Source organism: Hakea prostrata, chromosome 8 (assembly GCF_041222555.1).
Source record: "Hakea prostrata isolate BN-2017 chromosome 8, UWA_Hpros_2, whole genome shotgun sequence".
Classification (NCBI taxonomy): Eukaryota; Viridiplantae; Streptophyta; class Magnoliopsida; order Proteales; family Proteaceae; genus Hakea; species Hakea prostrata.
This window is the reverse complement of record NC_142607.1, coordinates 40,746,322-40,769,602: the sequence shown is the minus strand read 5'-3', so window position 1 is coordinate 40,769,602 and position 23,281 is coordinate 40,746,322. Positions and strand designations below refer to the sequence as shown.

General features: G+C 39.4%; 1 protein-coding gene across 2 annotated transcripts in view; it reads left to right on the top strand.

The window, feature by feature from the left end:
- The first annotated feature begins 600 nt into the window (after positions 1-600).
- LOC149007882 (uncharacterized) overlaps positions 601-23,281 on the top strand; it is a 31,719-nt gene continuing 9,038 nt past the window's right edge. Inside the window, exons 1-9 of one of the 2 annotated variants that reach the window (XM_089164696.1) lie at positions 601-875; positions 992-3,470; positions 3,649-3,888; positions 4,721-4,850; positions 5,474-5,626; positions 5,763-6,007; positions 6,112-6,175; positions 6,936-7,142; positions 10,381-10,607. In XM_089164696.1, coding sequence (XP_089020822.1) covers positions 797-875; positions 992-3,470; positions 3,649-3,888; positions 4,721-4,850; positions 5,474-5,626; positions 5,763-6,007; positions 6,112-6,175; positions 6,936-7,142; positions 10,381-10,607 — 3,824 coding nt within the window. In that variant the 5' untranslated portion in view covers positions 601-796. Of the gene's footprint in view, positions 876-991; positions 3,471-3,648; positions 3,889-4,720; positions 4,851-5,473; positions 5,627-5,762; positions 6,008-6,105; positions 6,176-6,935; positions 7,143-10,380; positions 10,608-23,281 lie in introns of both variants that reach the window. The other variant, XM_089164695.1, reaches the window with a different exon arrangement.

Here is a 23,281-nt window from a genome sequence, read left to right as displayed (position 1 = left end):
ACTAGTAATTTAACTATTTTCAGTTATAAATTTGACAAATATATTAATTGAAAATTCAATTTTGGAGTATTTGTGCTTTTTAAACATAAACTGGGATGTCAATACTTTAAGGCATCCATTTTGAGGTGCTAGTGTAATTTGCTCTTGATTTTTTTACATATTTTAGTGGGATAAAGGAATTGAATCGAATAAACAGGTTTCGTAAATTTAAAAAATTTATATTAAGTTTTGCAAAATATTTCTCCCCACTCCATTCCACTCCACTCGTAAAATATTATTTCAAAGTCAAAGTTAAGAAACCTGATATTGGGTTTTTTATATATTTCAAATTGACAAAATTGAGGCATTTGTAACTTAGAGCAAAATGAGAAAAACTCAAATTCATTTTAGGAGAATCAGAAACTCAAATTCATTTTAGGGGTACATAGAGATTGGCCCTTGAAGTGTGGAACAACGTGAACCGATTCCCTTTATGTAATTAACTAATTAAGTGTGAACTCATTTCAAAAGTTCAAAAATGATCAAAGAATATTAAATATTAATTAAAAATAGAAAATTAAAATTATGAAAAAGCCCTCCAAACCCCGTGATTGAGTTCTTCCTCCATTACCTTCGAGACAAAGAAAGAGCGGAAAACGATCCGCAGAAGAACACCAATAGAGGGAGGGAACTTGATATTCAAGCCCTCGAAACGTTACAAAAAATTTATATCTTTTTCTGCTTCAATCGTTATTTCATTCGATTTCGACGGGGTATCTTGTAACTGAGAGCTTGGTTTCATGAAATTTAACCTGTTATGTCGCCGGCGTTCGTAGATTTCCGACCTCCGGCAACAAAATCACCAATACAATCAACAAACCCTAACCCTTACGGAGGTAAAGATATCTAGTCCTTTTCCTATTCTGTTTCAGCAGTTTTCGTTCAATCTGCAAGTCATCGATTATCGATTCTGAGACCATGAATTACTTTCCGAACTTTGGTCATGGAGCAGCTTCTACAAGTGGGAATACAAATGAGGGTAGTTTTGCTTCTCCTACCGTGTCTGCTACTGCTTCTGGGAAGCCATTGCGTCGGTCGAAACCTCGGCTTGTAAAGTTGAGGAAATCGGTTCCACAGCAGGCGGGGTCGACGCCGGTTACCGAGACCGAGGCTTCCTCGAGTTTTAATCGGTTTCGTGAAGTTCCGACGAGTTTGAATCAAAATGAAATGCAGGACTTGCGTGATAAGTGGCAGGGCTGGAATCCCTTTTCCCCTGGTTCTGCTCAGAAGACTGGAGGCTCAAATGCTTTTGGTGCTTCAAGCTCTAGTGCTCACAAGGTCGGGAAATCCAATGATGCTGATTTTGTGTTTGGATCCAATCGTAGTAGTTTGGACTCAAATTCAAATGTGGGAAAGAGCGGGATAAGTGAAAGTGTCGGTGAGTCGATTCGGCAGGAGATGAGCAAGCTGAACTTTGGAAATCAATCGGAGAAAAAGGCTTCCAAAGATTTCACTTTTAGTTTTAGAGCGGGTAGCGGGGAGAGTTCAATTCCAGGGATGTTTGTTTCTGGAAATAATCCTAAGAAAGGTAATGATTTTGATGGAAATGGAGCGTCTAAGCAACAAGACCAGAGCGGGAATTCAAATAATGAAGGTTTTCAGAATCAGAACAACGCGGAGGAACCTGTAAATGCCAATTTTACCTCTAAAGGTTCTGGTAAGAACAGTTTTGTATTTGGAAGAAGTGATACTGTGGAAAGCTTGGCATCTGAAATTCCAGAGTCAATGGGAAAACTGAACTTGAAAGACTCTGGGGATCTTGGTGGTTCAGAAAAGTCCAAAGATGCTGGTCCTGACCTTAAATCCAATAATAACACTTTCGTCTTTGGCAGTGGCAACAGCACTGGAGTTCATTCTGAAAGTAGCTCAAGGCTTCCAGATGAGCTGAAGAAGCTTAACATAGGAGGCTCCAGCAGTGATGATGTTATTCGGAAGACAAATGAGACTAATGTTAAGGCAAGTAGCAATAACGTCTTTGTCTTTGCAAGTAACAAGAAGCCTGCTAGTGATGGTGCAGCAAGTGTGCTGCACAATGATATGCAGAAGTTGAATATTGGCGATCGGCTGGGAGCTCACACCGATCAAATGAATACAGCCTTTTCTTCCAGAACATCAGCGAAGGAGGCACAATGTGATCCTGATGTTGAGAACCCTATTTCTGCACCATCCAATTTCCAGTCTGGAGTGCAGGGGAAGAATTCCGTAGAGGGACAAGCTCCTCTATACCAACCAAATGTTGAGAATGCTACCGGTCTAGACGGTGCGTCATCATCCACATTCTCATCAACCAGCTACCATTCTGTTGGGAATGTTTTTGAAATGCCTTTGAAAGATAGAACTGAAAGTAAGGGTGACTTCAGTTTTACAAGCACAACAGATGAGTCGGGGGCACCATTTCCAGATTTTAGAACACCAAAACAGGACTCTGCTTTTGCTTCAGCAGGCATTTTCTTTTCTGATTTAAACAAAAAATTGGAATTCAGTGCAAAAAGTGGGGCAACCAAGGACTGCAAGTTAAAGAAAAGGAAGGGAAAAAGGCGATCTGCCATGCGTAACTGTGGTGATGGGCAAGCATTTGTTTCGAGGGGAAGTAGTTCCCAAGAAAATCTGGAATCTCCTGGATCTTATTCGCCCATGGATTTTTCTCCTTACGAAAAACCTTTAGCAGGTGATCAAGATTCTAGAGAAACTTCCATGGCGTCAGATGAGTCCTTCCACCTTGACAATGGCTTTGTATCAACTAATGCACAATATTCAGTCACTGCTGAGGCAACTGCCGAGCCCCTGGCTGCTGAAGCACAACACTTACATATCAATAACGATGATCTGAAATGCAGAGAAATGAATGGGGGTTGTTTAAAAAAAGGTTTTGATAAAAAAGTGGGAGTTGGTGATCCTGTAGATGATTCTCTATGTGGTACAGAAACTGCGTATTTTAGATCCAAGATGGAGAAGGCTAACATGGATAGTGATGCTAGTGGTGCTACAGAGACAACTGAAACTAGCTTTAGCTCAAATTTGGAGAAACAAGAGACTGATTCTAGGGTACCTTTTGCTTTTGCTTCTACTTCAGAAGACACTGGCAAAACTAACTTGACCTTCTCTGCATCTTCATCATCTACTCGTGGTCAGTCATCAGCAACAGTTTCACGTCACAGAAAGAAAAATCGACTGAGAGTTGTTCAGGAATCATATAACTCAACACTAAATGCAAAATTTCAGATGGCATCTAGCTCCTTGCAGTTTACTCCATTTCCTAGTAATTCCTCGCTTTCAGGTGCTGGGCAGAGTAAAAGAGGAGATTCATCCACTTCTGAAAGCAGAGGGGATATTAGATCTGAAACAGAAAAAGAACCAGGTGTGAAGCAAGGGTCATTCTCCACAGCTGCAGTCCCTACTGCAGCTCAGGAATGTGAAAAGTGGCGACTCAGGTGCTTCTTTTATTCTTTTTTAACTTTTAACTAGCTTGCTTCCTAGAACCTAATGGGAATATTTCTCTATAGATTTTGACTGGTCACCAGGTTAGCAATACAGTGTGTCTGCTGATTTGCTTTTGAATATGACAGTTTTGGTAGTCATGTTTCTAAGCACTTTAGTTGATGACATCAGGGGCAACCAAGCTTATGCAAATGGTCAATCTTCTATTGCTGAGGATTATTACACACGTGGGGTGAATTGTATTTCTCCGAATGAGACATCTACAAACTGCCTTGAGGCTTTGATGCTGTGCTATAGCAATCGTGCAGCAACAAGGATGGCTCTTGGGAGGGTTAGAGAAGCACTTGAAGACTGTCAAACAGCTACTGCAATAGATCCCAACTTTCTCAAGGTCCAACTTAGAGCTGCAAAGTAAGGTTTTTATTGGGTTTTGGGTTATTCATTGGGACACGAACGTTCCTCTTTTTTTTTTTTTTTTTTTTTTTTTCCTTCCTTTCCATTTTGTTGTTGTTGTTGTTGTTGATAGATAGGCCCTAGTGAGAGCCTCTTGACCTCTTAAATATGAGGTATTGGTTTTTACCAACTGAGCTACCCCCTTGTGGTATGCTGATTTCGAATTGGAAGGATTAACCATGCACATTTCAGAGGTTATGCTTAAATGTTTTTTTGGGATGAAGATGCATTGTGAATTTTCTGATGATTTATGCCTCTTCTGCACAAAATTATTAATTTCTTTTAGGATGATGTCATGCAGTTCTGCTAGATATGTCTCCAATTGTCATGCTGGTTATCTATAACAGAATTAGCCTGTGCTCTTCTAGTTTATTTTTGTCATTGGTTATTCTAGTTTGTGCTGTTGGCTCTTCTAGCATTTATGGCGTTTTGTTTTTATTTTTATTTCTAGAGGCTATTGCTGAGCTTGGAAGCTATTTTAATGATTGAAAAATCACTTGATCTCTTCTTACTGGAAGCCTTTCTTTTCTTTTTCCTACCCTCTCCACCCTCTCCACCCCCTCCACCCCCTCCACCCCCTCCAGTTTTCTTTTTCCTATTTTTGTGGTTGGTTATTCTAGTTTGTGATATTGGCTCTTCTAGCATTTTTGGCTTTTTGTTTTTACTTTTATTGCTAGAGGCTATTGCAGATTTTGGATGTTATTTTAAGTTTTTAACAATTGAAAATTCAGTTGATCTCTTCTTACTGAAACCTTTCTTTTCTTTTTCCTACCCTCTCCACCCCCTCCAGTTGTCATCTTGCATTGGGGGAGATCGAAGAGGCTACAAAATGTTTCAGCATTTGCTTTCGATCAGCAGCCGATGTTTGCTTGGATCGAAAACTTGTTATTGAAGCTTCTAATGGTCTGCAAAAGGCTCAGGTGATCTGTTTCCTATTTTTGTTTGGATTGGTTTTTAACTTTGTCGATATTATTTTATGACATGCATATAGTATTATGTCCCTTCTTCAGTTTTTTCCCTTTTAGTAACTGCTTTTTTGCCTTCAAAATTCATTAATACATACAATAAAAAATGTGAGGATAATTTGCCACCTGAACATTCTGAAACACATTCATTTGCACATTGCATGCTGAAAGAAGTCTTGGACCATGTAAAAAATGACTTAACCTTGCACTTTTTTCTTCCCCTTTGTCCTAGAACTACTAATAAGTACTTCCTTGGTAGCAAGTGTACCATCTCTTGGAGCTGACTGTGTATGATTCAATAACTTGCTTTCTGAAAATTTCTTGTCTGCACTTCTTCTTTTGTGTGTGTTTCTGTTTCTTTTTTCCTCTTTTTTTTTTTTTTTGAGGGGGGGGGGAGGTTGTTTTTATCTCTAATCAATTGTAATCTTTTATTCTTGTGGTTGTGCTGCTAAATTGTTTATATTATTACTGCTCTAATCAATAGCAGTCTTATATTTTTGTGTTTATGCTGCTAAATTATTTATACTTTTCTATGTGGATTATGCACTAAACCAATATTTGAGTTTTTTTTATGGCAGCAAGTGGGTCAGCATATTGATCGCTCTATCGAATTCTTGCGTCAAAGAAAACAAAGTGATGCTGAAAAGGTGTTGCAAATTGTTGCCGAGGGTCTCTCAATTAGTCCGTTCTCTGAAAAATTAATTGAAATGAAGGCGGAGGCTCTCTTTATGGTATGTGGTTTAATTCAGTTATATAAATTGTTCATGTACTCTGAGAATTGATAACCGGCCATTCATTCTCTTTCTTTTGATTTTTGACGTTAGAATTTGGTCTTGGTATTGATGTACTGTCTTGTGGAACTGACAGCTGCGGAAGTATGAAGAGGTGATTCAGCTTTGTGAGCTAACTCTTGAGTCTGCAGAAAGGAATTCTATTGCTGTTACTTCTGATTGCCAATTGGTGAAGATGGACAGTTCAAAAAGCAATAAAGACTCTGCTGAGAGACTCTGGCGAGTCTACCTCATCTCGAAATCATACTTTTACTTAGGAAAGCTCGATGAGGCTCTTGATTTACTTGAGAAACACACTAATTTGAGAACTGCTGTCAAAAAGTTAGTTTTTTACTTGCATTGTTAAGGTTTCTTATTATTAACTTAAATTAGGATTATTTGCATGATATGGGGTTTCTAATTATAAAGCAATGACCCAGGAACAGAAGCAAGACTCTGGAATCATTAATGACATTAGCTGCTACTTTGCATGAGTTATTGCAACATAAGGTAGGCCCATTTATTTCATGGACAGTTCAGTTTTTTTTTTGGTTTATTTGTACCAATCGGTTTCAAGTTAGACGACAATGGTTAAACAATACAGCCGTGATTTGAATTTTATTAGGGTATGTTTTTTTTTTTTTTGGTTACATTTTATTAGGGTATGTTGTTTTGCAAGAAATGGATAGAAAATAAGGAAGGTAGAAAGGCAACTTTTGTCTTTATTCACAATTACTTTTCTCTTATTCATCTATTATTGTTTTAGTCATCTCCCCTCCCACCCTCCTTTTCTTGTGAATAGAAAGTACATTTAGGTTAAGTTTGGTTGTGTTTTAGTCACTTCCTTCTACAAATTCTTAATTAGCTGAATATTTTATGTGGTTTGGAGTGATCATGGTATGAGATTGACAACTTCTGAGAATTGTATTGGAACTTTGGGAGTGACGATATGTCTTGAGCCACCCTCTCAAGGAGAGAAAAGTATTTTTTTTCTTGAGAAAATTTATCTTTGGATTTATTGTAGAGTGAACAATGTTATAGCCTTCTAGGTCCTATGCTTTCTTGTAAATCAAATATTAAAGTAATTATTTCCTTCTTTCTTCTATTGAGTAGTGACAACCAAACATTAAGACAATCTATATTTCTTTTTACCCAAAGAATATAATTCAATCTATAGTTCTGTTCTTTTCCTTTCTATTGATCTCAATCTGACCAATCACAGCCTTAGACCTTTTGTCCCGTAATTTATGCTTGCTTTTCTCAACTTCAGGCTGCTGGGAATGAAGCATTTCAATCAGGAAGGTATTCAGAAGCAGTTGAACGTTATACTGCTGCTTTATCATGCAATGTTGAGTCCCGTCCTTTTGCTGCAATCTGCATTTGTAATCGTGGTGCTGCTTACCAGATGTTGGGTCAAATAACTGATGCAATTGCAGACTGCAGCCTCGCAATTGCTCTTGATGGAAATTATCTAAAGGTTTGGCATCTGATATATTTTCCATGTAGTAGCACTTTCACTGGGTTTTCGTTTTATTTTTTGTGTGTGTGTGTGGGGGGGGGGGGGGGTTTAAAGTACCTTGATACTGTTATTCTCTCCTAGGAAACTACTAAAGTACTGAATAAAATGAATTAGTCACATTATTCTGGATTCACATTTTTAAAACCACCCCCCCCCCCCCCCCAAAAAAAAAAAAAAAAAAAAAGGAAGAAGAAGAAGAAGCACATTGATGCAGAGTCATAACTGACATGGTCTTTCTTTTTTAGGGATAAGTTCAGGGCTGGGTTTATACATGTTGAGCCTTTGGTCCAGTGGGTTTCAGTGTAATGGTCCTATATGGGTATAAGGCTTCATACAGGATTGCCTTTATTAGAACTTGGTTTCTTATACTTGGTTTACTTTCAAGTTTTTAATTTTTTCCAGGATTTGTTCAATTGAACTGGTTTTATGTAATCCAATTAAAGTCAAATAATTGTTATTTATCTTTCAGTTTGTTAGATTAGGGTTTTCTAAATCCAGTCCTGGTCTGAGTTTGTTTCTTTTATTATTTCATTTTCCTGGTTAGTAGGTTATCTATGTTAAAAATTGGGCTAGGCCTTTCCTTTATGCGTCGGAGTTCAAACTTTTAAGCCTTCCATATAAGTTTAAGGGAGGCCAACATTGTACATGTATTTTGACCGAACAATATCTCCTATTATGTTTGATCAAGGAACACTTTCTGTATGACCAAGGATAGGGATTGGCGATGTAGACTGATAGACTCAATTGAATAAGGGCCACTCTCCCAAGATCTTTACGAGAACCAACTCTAATGGGCGGATTGGTTTGGTTTTAGGGAAAAGGGGTTACATTAGGGTCCTTTGGTTAAATGCGCTCTTAAATGATATTTAGGACATCAAGGATACTTAGTCCATTCCATGGAAGATATGAGATAAATTCTTTGAGATGGGAAAGTAGAGTTTGTAGGTGTTAGAATGAGCTGAAACCTGAAGGGAATGCAGGTAAAATGATAAAAGGATGTGATCCTCCAAGTTTTGGTTGGGTTTGGAAGGCTTAATTGGAAGATATGCTTGTTCCTGTTTTGGGGGTTATTTGGAATACGAAATTTCAAAAATATATTTATATTTTGGAATTGGATGGTCAGAATGGAGTCAAACTTGGATCTAAGTTCATCAGGTTGGGAGGATGGTGTGCATAAAGTGTGGGACAGATCTAATGGTGATATTAGTGTAGCTTTGACCTTGAATTTTGGGTCTCTTAGGATGTTTGAAAATTTAAGAAAAACAGAAATGAAGGTGACAGGTAAAAGGGGGGTGGGGGTGGGGGGAAATGGGGCTTAGGATGCCAGAAGCTGGATGGGAACCTTGTAGAGCTGTTGAGTGAATGATTTGGCTTGACTTCAGAACCTTAATGGAATATTCAACTCTTGGACCTTCTCTGACCAAGGTCTACATAAACCAGTGTTTCTTCAATCTTGGACTTATCAAGTTGAACAAAATATAGTTGCAATAGCAACACTCACAAGGGGGTCTCGAATGAGAATATCTTTATTGATAATCTGAGTTGGTTCCTTTCCTATCGAGTTAGGGGTCTTATTTATGCATAATAGCTAGGGGTAGACCTAAGATAACCTTAAGAGAAGTGGTGAGAAAGGATATGCATAGCTTAGGCCTTGTATCTAGCATGGCCTCGAACAAAACTGATTGGAAGACAAGAATCCATGTAGCCGACCCCATTTATTTGGGACAAGGCTTATTGTTGTTGTTGTAGGCTGGCGTTGTAGTCTGACTTGAACTCCCAACTGAACTCTTAACTTAAACTGGAAACTAACTGACCTAGACTAGGAAATAGAAATTCTAGCTCTACTAGGTCTTTATAACTTGGACCTTTGCCTTGAGTCATTGACTGGGATCCCAAATTTTGGGCCTTTAGTGATTTAATTGCAAATTTAAAGAATTACTGAAATTAAACATAAGTAAAGGCTGTTCTGCCCTTATAACTTAAGTTGCATAGTATTTACATAATTAGACCAATCAAACCAAATGAATAACCTATTTTTGTACTTGGTCTAGACACTTAACTTTTAGGCCCGTAGAATAGACCCGTGGCCACATAAACCTAAGGAAAAGAAGCGCAACACTCATATCCATGGTTGTCACGTCGACCAGGCGATGCGAGGTGGTTGAGGCGGTGAGGCGCTTCTGAGGCGGTTAAGGTGTTTTAAGTGACATTTTTAGTGTACATCTTGTACACTCTTGTTCATCATAAATATATCATATCTTACATAATAAAAAAGAAACTAATATTAGGCTACCTTAGGGCCTGTTTGGTTACTTGAGTCTGAAGATTTCAAAAATCTCGAGATTTCAAATCTATAGATTTCAAATTTATAGAGTCATGGTTCATAAAATTAACTGTTTGGTTAATCTGAGTCTTCAAAATTAAATTTGTAGATTCATCTTGAAAAAACGTTTATGAAGTCATTGATCAAATGTTTAACGCTTTTATAGTAGAGTTGAAATCTATGGATTTCACCTCATACCCATAAATCTACAGATTCATGTTTTTAGTGTAAAAAGGTGAATCTCTAGATTTCATGACTTCAGAGATTCACACAACCAAACGGGTATAAATCTCTCATTTGGGAATCCAAAGATTTCAAATCTCTAGATTCATGTAACCAAACAGGCCCTTAAACAATTAGTTTGATGGGGGGGGGGGAGCCATGAATGAAGAGAAAGCATCGAACAAAGAGCGCAAGTACTTAAAAAAAAAGACTACTCTTTGTTGCTTGAGAAGAACCCTCACTGGAGACTGACAATGCTTTTGTGCCTCACAACAACAAAAAATTAAAATAGAATGGTTTTCAGCGAAGAATCTTGCGGGAATATGTCTTCTACTGAGAAAACACTTCACCAGAGTGGACTAATATGGGTACAAATAAACTAAACTCATATTGTTAATTTGATTATTATTCTTTTATCTAATTTTGTCTTCTAATGATTTTTTGTTATATATTAATCTTTAGGACACTTTTTTACATGATGATGTTCATTCTACTCTTATGAGACTTTCTTTTTCTGAGTCCAACTTTTAGTGTTCTTCACAACTGTTATATTTTCTTTGTTGTCTATTGGACGAAAAGAGGAAAGGGGGGGGGGGGTTTCTGTCGGTGCAATAAGGGAATGGAAAACTAAATCTGATTTTGCTTTTGTAGGCAATTTCCAGAAGAGCCACATTACATGAGAGGATCAGAGACTATGGACAAGCAGTGAATGATCTTGAGAGATATATTTCTCTTCTAGAAAAGCAGTCAGAGGGTAAGACTGGAGCAACAGGTAAATCAGCTAGCAGAGTGAATAATTTAAGAGAAGCTCATCAGCGACTTTCCTCAATGGAGGAAAAAGCCAAGAAAGGAATTCCCCTAGATATGTACCTCATCTTGTAAGTTTTCCTTTTAAATTGGGGCACTGGTTTCTTGTTTGATTTGAATTAACTGCACTAGTTTAATTTTGTTGTTTCTATTTAATAATTCAGATGATCTTGGAAACTGTTTTGCATTGAGGTTTTTGATATGGAAATAGGATTTGATCATAGGTGCGTCTGTGAATATGCTTTTCCTGAATAAAGTCCCCTCTCTGTCTAAAGTCTAGACACTATGCTACTTGGCAAAGTAAAAATTATGTAAGGTACAACAAGAAGGTTGTAGAATCCATGTAAAGGGGTTTGGCTGGGTTTTTCTGGTGCTGGCTGCCAACCTGATGCACCAGCCCCTCCTTTACTGGGGCAAAATAAAAATAATGCAAGGTATAATAATCTATGGATGACTAGCAGTATTTTGTTTCCATTAACTATCTATTCTGGTTGATTCTGAGTTGAACAACCTGGTTTCTGTACCAATGATTTAATAATAGGTGGTTTCTGTACCAATGGTGGAATTGTAGGTTATTTTGTTTTAACTGAGAATGCAAACAAATATGACTTGGAGGTTTGATATGAGTTGAAAGTTATAATTCCTATTGCAAAAGTAAAATTTTGTTAGATATATGCAGCCTTTAGGTAATAGTTGGAAGGGTTAAGGTTTATTTAATGACTATTAGGTCCTGGCAAAAAGATGATGTCCTCCCTGAGTAGTGAGTAGTGGCAAGAATGTTGATCAGACATGTTATTGCAATGTTATATTGACAACTCACCTTGGACTGCAAGAACAAATGGAGCCTTTTGAGTGGCTTAAGATGCTCTACTGCTTCTCTATAGAGAGTGGAAACAAGCTTTCCTCATAGTTTGTGAAGGATAAGATAGTTTTTTCACATGTTGGTCCCAATGTGCCACCAGGAAAGAGGTGGTGGGGGTGAAATAAGTGACTTTAAAAAACCAATACCTTGTAAAACCAATCATTTAATCTGACTTGCTCTATGTCAACGGCACTCAATCATTTGACACACTTGCGTCTGTCACACAGTGATTAGTTGGAGCTGGCCTTTTCACTAATCCCATTAAATCGTGCACACACAGAACCTGCAACAGATGTATATGGCTATTACCAGCCACTCGTCTTAATTCTGTCACTCTTTTTCACAAAAGTGATGAGAGTAATAACTTGTATCTCAATAGAGCAGAGCTGTATAGAGAAAGCGAGTGGTTACAAGTTGACCCCAGAGCTATATGGAATTACTAATATACCAAAAGTTCTCATTGCAACACTCCCTCCCAAGTTGTTGCTAGATGTCACTCATGTTCAACTTTTACAGAATAGAGTGAACAACCTTATGCTTTGGTGGCATCAGCCAACAGATCACCAGATTGAACAAATGGACTATATCCAACTCTTTTCCTGAGCTTCTCCTTGATGAAATGATGGTCTATTTACAAATATCCCGTCCTTTCATGCTGAACTGGGTTGTGGGAAGTACTATTAGCAGGTTTGCTATCATAATACAAAATTATGAAAGAATTGTGGCTAAAATGTAAGTCCTGTAGAAAATCTTGTTCCATAAGAACTCACTTATACCATGTGCCACAGCATGGAGCTTTGCCTTGGCTGGAATGAGCACCATGGGCTGTCTTTTGCTATGTCAGGTCACAAGATTTCCTCTAGCCAAGGAATGATAGCTAGACGTAGACCAAATAGTTGGAAAGCTTGTCGAGTCGGCATCAGTGAATGCTTTTGCTGCTCAAGTGATTGTAGGAGAGAAAGGAATGCCTTCCTAGATGTGACTTTAGGATCTCAGAATGTGATACCGACATCTCGGTGAGGGAGTAAGGATCATGCATATAATAACTCAAAGGATGAGCAGTGTCTGGTCAAGTATGGGCAAAGATATATTGATCTCCATACATGGCACTGATAGCCTCCTTCAGTTATTGATTCCCCATATTTTTTCTTCAGTTGTGTGGTCATTGATAGGGTGATACCCAACCATCCCAATTTCTAATGGAAGATTCAAGGTATACTTTTCTTTTAGGAAGGAAGTTCCCTTTGGAAGACATAGCAATTTTGTTTATGAGGAAGTACAACTATCCCAAAATTGTTGATCTCAAATTCCTTCCTCAAGTGGGATTTCAAATTTGCTATCTTAGTCATATCATTCCTAATAAAGATTATGCCTTCAACGTAGATAATGAGTACAATAATTTGATCATTAGACCGCTTTATGAATAGGTGTGATAAGCATATCTCTGAGTGTACCTTACTGGGGTTGTAGCTTTGTGAAACCACCTAGACCTTTGCTTTAAGGAACTTTTTCAACCCATATAATACACGTTTTACCTTGCAGACATTTCCTTGGGGTTTCCTTACTTGAGAATATTGGGGGGGGGGGCGTCCATGTATACTTCCTCTTCCAGTTCACCATGATGAAAAGCATTTTTTTTAACATCAAGTTGTCATAGATCATAGTGACAACACATGAAAGAATTACTTTGGTCTAGAACAACTTGATGTTAAGATGCCTTCCTCCATGGTAACACCCATCTGCTCCTCTTCCAATCCATTTTTAATTGTTCTCGTCTCATTTTTTAGTGTTTAGTTGTCAACCCCCCATCCCTTGCATAGAAGGATGTATAGAAAGTATAGTAAGGATCAACATTAAGCTCCAAAAGTGATAATAAGGTACTCTTTAGAGGGACAATCATCGGCACATCAGCTCTAGAGCACTTCCCTTGAGCAGGACGAGAGATTTTGGGGAGCACAATGTCCATGGTGACAAAAGTACTCTAAGGTGGTGTGTGGCAGCACTTATAGCCCTTCGAAGTGGTTGAATAATTAATGAAGGTACCTCGGAGCCCTCAAGGGTCAAGTTTACTGGAAAGATGATGATTATGTGCAAAGCATGCATAACCAACGATTGTAGGAGGAATTATAGACATGGAACAAAATTCGCATGATACCTGGGAAATTTTGTACGGAATTCCTCATTAATGGTAGTGGGAAACGAAACAATAGGGGAATGAAAAAAAGTCCTAGGTTTCCCTCGAAACCTGGGAAAATTCGATGAAACCATGTGAAACTCATAAATTTCCCCCAATCGGTTCATGAGAAAAAAAATTCAAGGGAAACTCAACTTTTGACCTTGTGAAAATGGGAAGTTTCGTGGAAACCTGAGACTTTTTCCTGCGAGTTTCGACATTAAGTTTCAACAGGTTTTAGAGGGTATTTTGGGGCGAGACTCTGCATATGAAGCTAATTAGAGTATAAATAACATATTGGCACATTCATTTTGCTAAAAAAGTCAATGTAGATATGTTATTCAAAGTACATAACACCAATGTAGAGTTTTCCAACAAATAGAGGATAAGCTTAACTACTTAAGTACCTAACATTCAATATATAACTTCTAAGATCAAAACATCAAATACAAAGTAACTGACAATAAAATGGAAGTACAACTCAGTGCCAAGAGGAGTGCCTCGGTGGATCCATCCTGTGAGCCGAGTAGTACTATGTGTATAACATCCTCTCCTCCAACCAAAGGACATAGACATCCCATGACATGTTATGCCTCTGGTTGTTGAGGTAATCGACATACCACGACCAATACCCCTTCCATTAGGACTCCCATATCCAAGTTGTGTATTCCTTTAGAATGGTTATCTTTGGCATGTCGATGACCAGACTTATAAAGCTGCAGTTGTTGATAACAACTGTGCCAACAACTGTGGGCATAACGTGTCATGGGATGTCTATGTTCATTAGTCGGAGGAGAGGATGTTACATGCATAGTACTACTCAGCTCACGGGATGGATCCACCGTGGCACTCCTCTTGGCATTGAGTTGTACTTCCCTTTTATTGTCAGTTACTTTGTATTTGATGGTTTTGAACTTAGAAATTATATATTGAATGTTATGTATTTAAGTAGTTAAGTTTGTAGTGTATTTGTTGGAAAACCCTACATTGATATTATGTACTTTGAATGACATATCTACATTACTTTTTTTTAGCAAAATGAATGTGCCGTTGTCTTATTTAAACTCTAATTAGCTTACATGCAGAGTCCCACCCTGAAATACTCCCTAAAACGTGTTGAAACTTGCAGGTAAAAGTCCCAAGTTTTCACGAAACTTTCCATTTTCACAAGGTTAAAACTTGAGTTTCTCTTGAATTTTTTCCCCATGATTATAGAGGATGATCAATGTGGAAGAATATCCAAAGGAGACTGAGGATCCTAAAATGGGAGAGGGTATACGATTGATGAGGTAATTGTGAGGATTGTCTCACTCTATTAGTGTTTAGTGAAATGTATTTCAAACACAAGGACACCTTCAACCTCGAATAAGTGGCCGTTTTTACGTTCTGCAACTTCATGAGGGCTGGAGTATTGACACAACTTCTTTAATGAATGATGTCTTCAATTGCAATATAGGACTGAAAAATGTCTCACAATTTTCTCGACCGTTATCATTGTTTAGGACTCTGACGAGAACATTTAACTGAGTTTCAATCATGCCACGAAAAAGCTTAAAACAATTAAAATGTGTCACTCTTATGGTACATCAAATAACCCCAAGTAGTCTGAGAATGATAGTTAATGGATGTCACAGATCAATAGTACCTAGAGAAAGACACATTGCAAAATGGTCCCAAAGTATTGGATTGAATTAAAATAAAAGTATGGATTAAAATAAAAGATTCGGTACTTATACTTTCAGGAGGAAAAACAGCACATTTTGCTTGGTGAAAAGACTAACATCACTTAGTAAAGTCATTAACATTAAAATTCTGAAATAGTCTAGGAAAAATAGAAGTTGAAGTCTTAAAGGGTTGATGGCTTAAGTGCCTGTGGCCATGGATGCAACTTTGATAAAGCAGAAGCAGAGGAATCCAACTGATGATCCTATGGTTGAAGAACGCAGTAGTAGTTTTGTCCTCCATAGGATATAAGCCATCACTTGGTCTACAACTCCGAATTGTTCACTGTGTCACCATATCTTGAAACATACAACGAGAAGAAAGGAAGGAGACATAGTTCAAATCTCGAGCTATACTACATATTCTTTACAGTTCAAATCTCAAGTATTACAATTAATAGACAAAAGGTCAGTACAAAAGTTAGGTACATGGAGAATAGATGACAATTGTATAGAAGAACGAAAGGTCGATCCTTTCTGAGAAATAGAGGAGTGAAAATCAACAACTGAACATGCTTCTTTCCTGTGCTGGGTATAAAGCTAGAGAATTGACTAGTCAGAACTGCTACATGATCTGTGGCACTAGAGTCAATTATCGAGGATGAGGCATTAGCAGAACTACAATGGCCAATAAAAGATATACCTGAATGCATGGAATCGGAAGCATTAAAAATCAAACCAAAGGTGGTAGAAGCAATAGAGTAGATGGAAGCGTTAGGTTGAGACATCATATTGTAAAGTATAAGCAGCCCTAGTTATCAAAGCGGTAAAGCAACCATGGCATTTGAGGGCTCCCAAAAGTGCCATGGTGATTAGGAGATGTTGCCTTGGTGTACTAGGCGTTCTAGTGTACATTGCCTTGGTGAACTAAGTGTTCTAGAGTACATTCTTTTTATACGACCATGTTGTGTGGCATAGGTAACATATTAAAACTTACATAATTATACTTAGAAGCTAAAAAACGATTGAAGAATCATAATAATGAAAGATTATCATAAGATAAACAAACTAACATTAGTTCATCTCATTATATTAGAACACCAATCAATTTTGTTCCTTTTTCTTCCTTTCTTCCTTTCTTCCTTCTCCCCCCCCCCTTTCTTTAATGTTAATATGAGCTGAATTCTGAATTTAGGAAGGTGAAGTTTGCTCAAATTCTGAATTTAGGTTGGTCATGGTGGCGGTTGAGGATGGCTGCCACCCAGATTTGGCCCCTGAGGGAGCTGTATCTTATGCTGGAGTTGTAAGGGGGACAACGGGGGTGTTAGTGGAGGGATTGCTTGATCCGATCCGGGCAGGGAAGTACACTCGGGTGGTTATTCCGCAGGCTGACTATGAGCAGCAGCGTAGCTTGTTCCGATTCACTCTGATTGGTCGATTTAATTTTGGAAGTTTACCATGGAGGTTGTGAGAAAGGAAGTGAGAAATTGGAAGCTGGATTCTCATGTATAGTTGTTCTCTATTGGCAGCGGATTTGTTATCTTTCAGTTTGGTTCTGAGACGAACATGTCGGAAATGTGGTGGCGCAACCCTTGTTGGATTGCTTCGCAAGTGATCTGGTTTCAACGCTGGAGGCTGGTTTTTAACGTGAACGCTGCCTAACCGTCAATGAAGTTGGCCTGGATCCATCTTCCAGATCTTGCTATGGAGTATTGGCATGCTCGTGTTCTATTTTCAATCGCCAAAGCTGTGGGGCATCCCATCGCTCTTGCTAACAGAACCAAGCAAGGTGGTTTTGGTAGCTTTGCTCGTATCTTAATGGAGGTGGATAAGGGGGTGGAGCATGTGTTGGAAGTTCAGGTTGAATGAAGTGAACCTGGCAATGGAAACGTGTTCTGTTTTATTCAGCCTGTTTATGAAGATGGGGAAAATATTTGTGCTTCTTGCAGGCAGTTTGGCCATGTTGCAGTTACCTTCACTTTTAAAAAAGTTAAGCCTTTTGTGGTGAAGAAGTCGCTGCCAGTGCTGAAGAAGACAACACATAACCATAACCGGCTGGATGCTACAGACGTGGAGACAGAAGTGTCTTCTTCAAGTAAGACTTGATTTTTCTGGAGTGAATTCGATTGTGACTCCTATTATTGATGAGTTGTTTGATGCTCAAAAACCCTTGGGGTCCCTGCAAAGGAATTTGTAGAGGACTCAACTGCTTCAAATTTTGAACGTTCTAATAAAATGGAGTTTAACCTAACATTGCCTCTGTAGGGACCCCACTTTAGTGGTGTTTCTCAATGTGAGGAGAGTCAACGTTCAACATTTGAAAAAAGTTTTCCCTCTTCCACCTAAGATGTAGTGGGGGTCCACTTACCTAGAAACGTGGAGGGAGAGTTAGTTGTGGTATGCTAATCCAAGGATGGAGGTTATTTCAGCGCCTAGAGCTCCCATTTGTGGACAATAAAAGGCTGAGATTGTTCCAGAACCAGTGGTGTGGCCAAAACGGGCGGGGGTCTGTTATGAACCAAAGATAGTAGGGCGTGGAGGCAAAGGGAATTTAGTTTGTGGGAGAGGTTAGTGCCAACCTCAGCATTTATCTGAAGGTCATCTGAGCACTCCCTTAAACACTGATTTGGTGGATGGTTGCTTGGTCGTGTCTTTTGCGGAGATGGAGTGTGTTAACCAACTGGCTTGTGATGTAGAGACAGGGCAACAAAAGGGTTGGTTTGTACATCCTCTGAGGGGGTAACTGATTTATCTTAATCTCCTTATGAAAATTTTGTTTTGGAATATTAGAGGAATGAAAAAGAAGGCTGCTGGTAGGGCCTTGAGTGGGTTTATTCGTAGACATGTTCCTGATTTATGTGTGGCGGAGCTGATGATTGATGTGGCTCACGCCCCAGTTTTGTCTTTTAATCATCTAGGTTATAGTTGTGATGTCATTTCCAATGTGCAGATTGATGTTTTTCTCAACTTGTGGATTTTGTGGAGAAGGGAAATCTCCTGCACAGTGGTGGTTGCTATGTCTAACCAATACATTGCAATTGATATCTTATGGCAAGGGGTGAATCTTAGTTTATCTTCTGTGCATGCAAATTGCCTTCAGTCGAATCGTAGAATTTTGTGGGAGGACTTGATGGTGTACTCTCTTGTCCTTTGCCTGGTACTGTCATTGGTGATTTAATGCTACCATTTTGGCCTCGGAAAGGAGCGGACTCAGTAGGTTTAACCTTGGGTCTGCTGCTCATTTCCAAGGGTTGGTGGATTGGTGCTCTCTTTTATATGTCCCCTCACATAGGAGGATCTTTACTCGGTCAAATAATCGAAGTATAGGCTATTCTGCAGCACTTCTGGATAGAAGTTTTTGTTTTGAGGAGTGGTTAGAATTTTTTGGTGGTTGTTGTCAGGATGTTTTGCAATCTATGGCTTTTGATTATAAGCCAATTTATTATGTTCAGATGTTAGTGTTTGGCTGCCTAATGCTCCTTTCGGATTTCATAATTTTTGGGTTGAGGATGCTGGTTTTCTCCCTCTGGTTCAATCAGTGTGGGAGCTCCCACAGGATGGGGACCCATTATTATGTTTTTGTAGGAGCCTTAAAGTGGTGAAGGGTGCTCTCAAGCAGTGGGCTAAATTTACCTTCCCAAATGTCAATTCAGAGGTGGAGGAAGTGGGGAAAAATTTATCTTTGATATAGGAAAAAATAAAAAGTGCAGGGGATGTCTAATTCACTTTTTGATCAAGAAGTAGATGCAAAGACAAGACTTATAAGGTAGAAGAATTGTAGAACAAGTTGTGGAGGCAGAAAGCTCATATTAAGTGGTTGAAGGGAGGGGGGATAAAAACTCAAATTTTTTTCTCTCTATCAAGCATGGTTATTAAAGCGGCAAAGCGATTGGGGCTCCGTCTTGGTGATTAGGCGACTAAGCGCGCTTAGGCGGCAATAAAGCGACCAAAGCGGTTTAGTCAATATTTTTAATATAACTACTTTTAAACTACTTTTTAATAATTACTTTTTATAATAAACTAAAGTACTAAACAAACTTTCAACAATCACATTCATAAAAATAAAAATAAAAAAACATTCAAGAATCACAATTATGAAAAATTATCCAAAAAAAGAATAAGAACATAACTTCAGCTCATCAAGCATCATAAGATTCATAACAATAATTATGTAGTATGTACTATATCAGTAATCAATGTGGAAAATGAAAATGAAAATGAAAATGACAGAAATGTAGTATGTACTATGTCAGTAATCACTGAATATGGCTCATGCTTCACATTCTGTTGCCGACAGGCACTTTGGGCCTCGATTCCGAAATGGCTCACATATTTAAATTTATATACGGCATTGTAGAATAAATTATGATTAACAAAAAAAAGAAAAAATAATATGCACAAATTACAAAATGTTAAAAAAGCGGCTGCTTTAGCATTTAGGCGGCAATATGGCGCAAAAGGCAGCAAAACGATAGTGTCTAAGCAAAAAACCTGCAAGAAATCAGCCTGTCAGTTAAGCGGTCACAATTTAAGCGATTCAAAAACCGCTTTGCCGCCTAGGCGGACGCTTTGATAACCATGCTATCAAGCTATGGCATGCAAATAAAAAACTAGAAGCTTGAAAAAGGAGGATGGGTCTTTGGGTATCTAGCCATTCAAAGATTTTAAAGTATGTGTCATCCTACTATGAGGACTTCCACAACAGGTAGCCATTCGTGGATCATTTGGATTTATTATCCGTTATTCCTCTTGTACTCACGCTTGCTGACTGTGATGTGTTAGATGTGAGTTCTTACCAGGAAGAGATCAAAATGGCAGTTTGGGATTTGGATTCAGAGAGTGCTCCCTAGGGCGGATGGTTTTTCGGTACCTTTTTCCGATATTGTTGGGATATTATTGGTACGGACTTCTATTTGGTTGTGCGGTATTTTTTGTGCCACAGGATAGATGCCTGGAGGGGTGAACAATAGTTTTATCACCCCATGTTGGACCACATTCGTAAGAGCCTCCAACTTTGGAAAAGCTGGTTCCTCTCCTTTGCTAGTAGGGTGGAGCTCATTCGGTTTGTCCTCCAATCCTCCTACCTTTATTGGTGTGGCATTTTCCCGATTCCCAAGTCCATCTCGTCAGCAATGGATTCTCTCTTCTGTGCCTTTCTCTGGAAGGGCCAGGATTCTTCCGTCCCATCAGTTGGTCCAACATTTGTCTGCCTAAAACTGAGGGGGGCCTAGGAATTCAGAGGAACTAAGAGGTCAATTCTGCTACTTTGCTCAAACTCATTTGGAAAATTGTCTCCAAACAAGATTCCATTTGGGTCAATTGGGTTTACTCTTACCTTCTCAAATATGACTCTTTTTGGACTAGCCCTATCCCTTCCAACCCTTCTTGGATCTGGAGGAAAACATTTCTCCTCAGACCCCGTGCCCTTCCTGGCCATTGCCACCCAATTTCCTCTGGCCTATCCACTAACTTCTGGCTAGACCCGTGGCATCCGATGGGCATTCTCCTCACCCTTCTTTCCCCCCGCACTATCTATAAAACCCGTATCCCCAAATCCACCCTTTTATCGGACTTCATCTCCGATGGCTCCTAGGTCTCTCTCCCCCACCTTAGTCTCATAGAAGTCTGGAACTCTCTCCCCCCATATTTCCCTCCACCCATGATACTCTAGTTTGGCTCCCTTCCGCCACCAAATCCTTCACCACGTCTTTTGCTTGGAACTTGGTTCGATCCCCCTCCCCCTCCCCCTCTTGGCCCCCCTAGTTTGGAACTTGCTTCAAAGGTCACATTCCCCGTCACTCTCTTACCCTTTGGCGAGCCCTAAACCTAGCCCTCCCAACCTAGGCTTTCCTTATTACCCGTCACATACCTGCGAACCCCAACTGTATCCTTTGCTGAATTGGTACTGAGGACATTGAGCATTTGTTTTTTTCTTGCCCTTTCTCTAGTTCCCTCTGAAAGAAAAGCCCTTGCCTACATTTGGCCCCGATCCTGTCACTCATTTGGGTTTAATCGTGACTTTTCTTGGATATTGAGTAACTTTTCAGGTCCCTCTATTTGTGACCGGATTGGTAAGATTGTCTTTGGTGCTATGGTCCACCATCTTTGGTGGGAGCACAATCTCAGGCGTTGGACTTCCAAATCCCGCTCTCTCAACTCGATTTGGAATGTAATTTCCTTTGATGTATCTGCTAGGCTTGCTTGTATTCCCCATCCCCCGGTTGTTGATTCCCCAAGGAACGACTCATTGTTGTTTCCCTGGGGACTCAACTCCCAATTCCATCCTTCTTTTTTATCCTTCCCAGTTTGGATCTTGCTTGTAGTTTGGTGTTTTGTTCCTTTAATTTATTTATTCATTCATCCGAAAAAGAAAAAAAAAAGTTTTATCACCCTCATTTCAAAGGTGGAAGGTGTGAAGTCATTGGATGAATTCAGACCTATCTGCATGGAAAATTTTGTGGTGAAGGTTTTTTCGAAGATTATGGCGACCTGCCTTAGCTGCTTTTTGCCTCGTTTGATTTCAGAAGGGCAAGGTGGCTTCCAAAGAGGAAAAATAATTTTAGAAAACATATGTCTAGCCTCAAAGCTTACTTAGTCATTGAAGAAGTCAGTCCATAGCGGAGGCATTGGGCTGAAAATTGACGTCCAAAAGGCTTACGACTTGCTCTCCTGGGATTTCCTATTTCATGTAAAAGAAGCTTTAGAGATTTGGTTTCTCAGAGAAATGGAGAGGGTGAGTGAATCCTTGCTTCCTCTCATCTCTCAGTCCTTGTGAATGGTGGCCCTGTGGGGTATTTTGGCATTAGAAGACGGCTGCGACAAGGGGATCTCATCTTGCCCATGTTTTTCATTCTAGCAAAGGAGGTATTATGTCGTAATTTGAAGTCTATGGTGGATGCAAATTTGTTGAAACCGCTGCTAGGGCCTAGAGGAGTGTGTATTCCTTCCTTTCTTTTATTTGTTGATCATATTCTCATCTTTAGCAATGCAACGATAAAGTATGTGAAGAACTTGAAACTTCTGTTGAATAAGTATCAAGACTTTGCGGGGCAGCAAATTTACCTTGAGAAAAGTAAGGTTTACTTTGGTAAGGTGCCCCCTCCACGGCGTAGGAAGGTGAAGGATGTCTTGCAGACGCAGGTTTTAGTTTTTCCCACTCAATATCTGGGGGTGGACCTCTTCATTGGAAGGGTGTTGAAGGAGAGTTTTATCCCAGTGCTTGACTCAGTAAAATTGCGGCTTCAGGGGTGGGAAGGGAAGTTGCTTTCTTAGGGGGCAAGGGCTGAATTACTCAGGTTAGTAATATTTTCTATGCCTACCCATTCTTTCTTTGTCTATTGGTGGGCTTCAAGTTTTAGTGGATGAGGAATTTTCTTCAGTCTAGTGAAATTGATGAGCGACAAATGGTCACTATCAAATGGAATCATGTGTGTAGACCCAAGGAGGAATGGGGTCTTGGGCTCCGTAGACTGAGGGATGTAAACTTGGCACGTCTAAGTAGGTTGGCTTGGAAAATTAGGCATGACTCTTCTATTGTGGGGTCCTTCTTAAGAGCTCGCTTGGTTGCCAAGGATGGCTCTTTGAAGGGGGGTGTTCAATCTTCCATCCTTCTTGAGTTGAAAAGAATTTGGGCAATGGTGGGCATGAATGTACAGTGGACTGTGGGTACTGGTGAGAGGGTCAGTTTCTGGAAGGACTGTTGGCTTTGGCCGTTTTCAGTGGCTGATTGTATCCCATTGGGTAGGGAAATTTTTGGCATGAGTCATCAGTCAGTGGCTGACTTTATTCAAAATAGGGAATGGACATTCTCTCTTGTTCACTCTGATGCTTTTGGTTGGTTCTGGAAAGAGTCAGATCCGTTGAGTTGCCCATGGATCCTGTGTATGATAGATGTCATTGGGGGCTGGAGTTAGATGGAGTATTCACTATGCGACCAGCCTGAAATGCATTTAGGAAAAAGTTCTCAACGGTAGGGTGGTTCAAGGTTGTTTGGAGTGCTAACCTTTAGCCTTGATAGAGTGTTTTTTTACTGGAAATTATTGTCTTGAA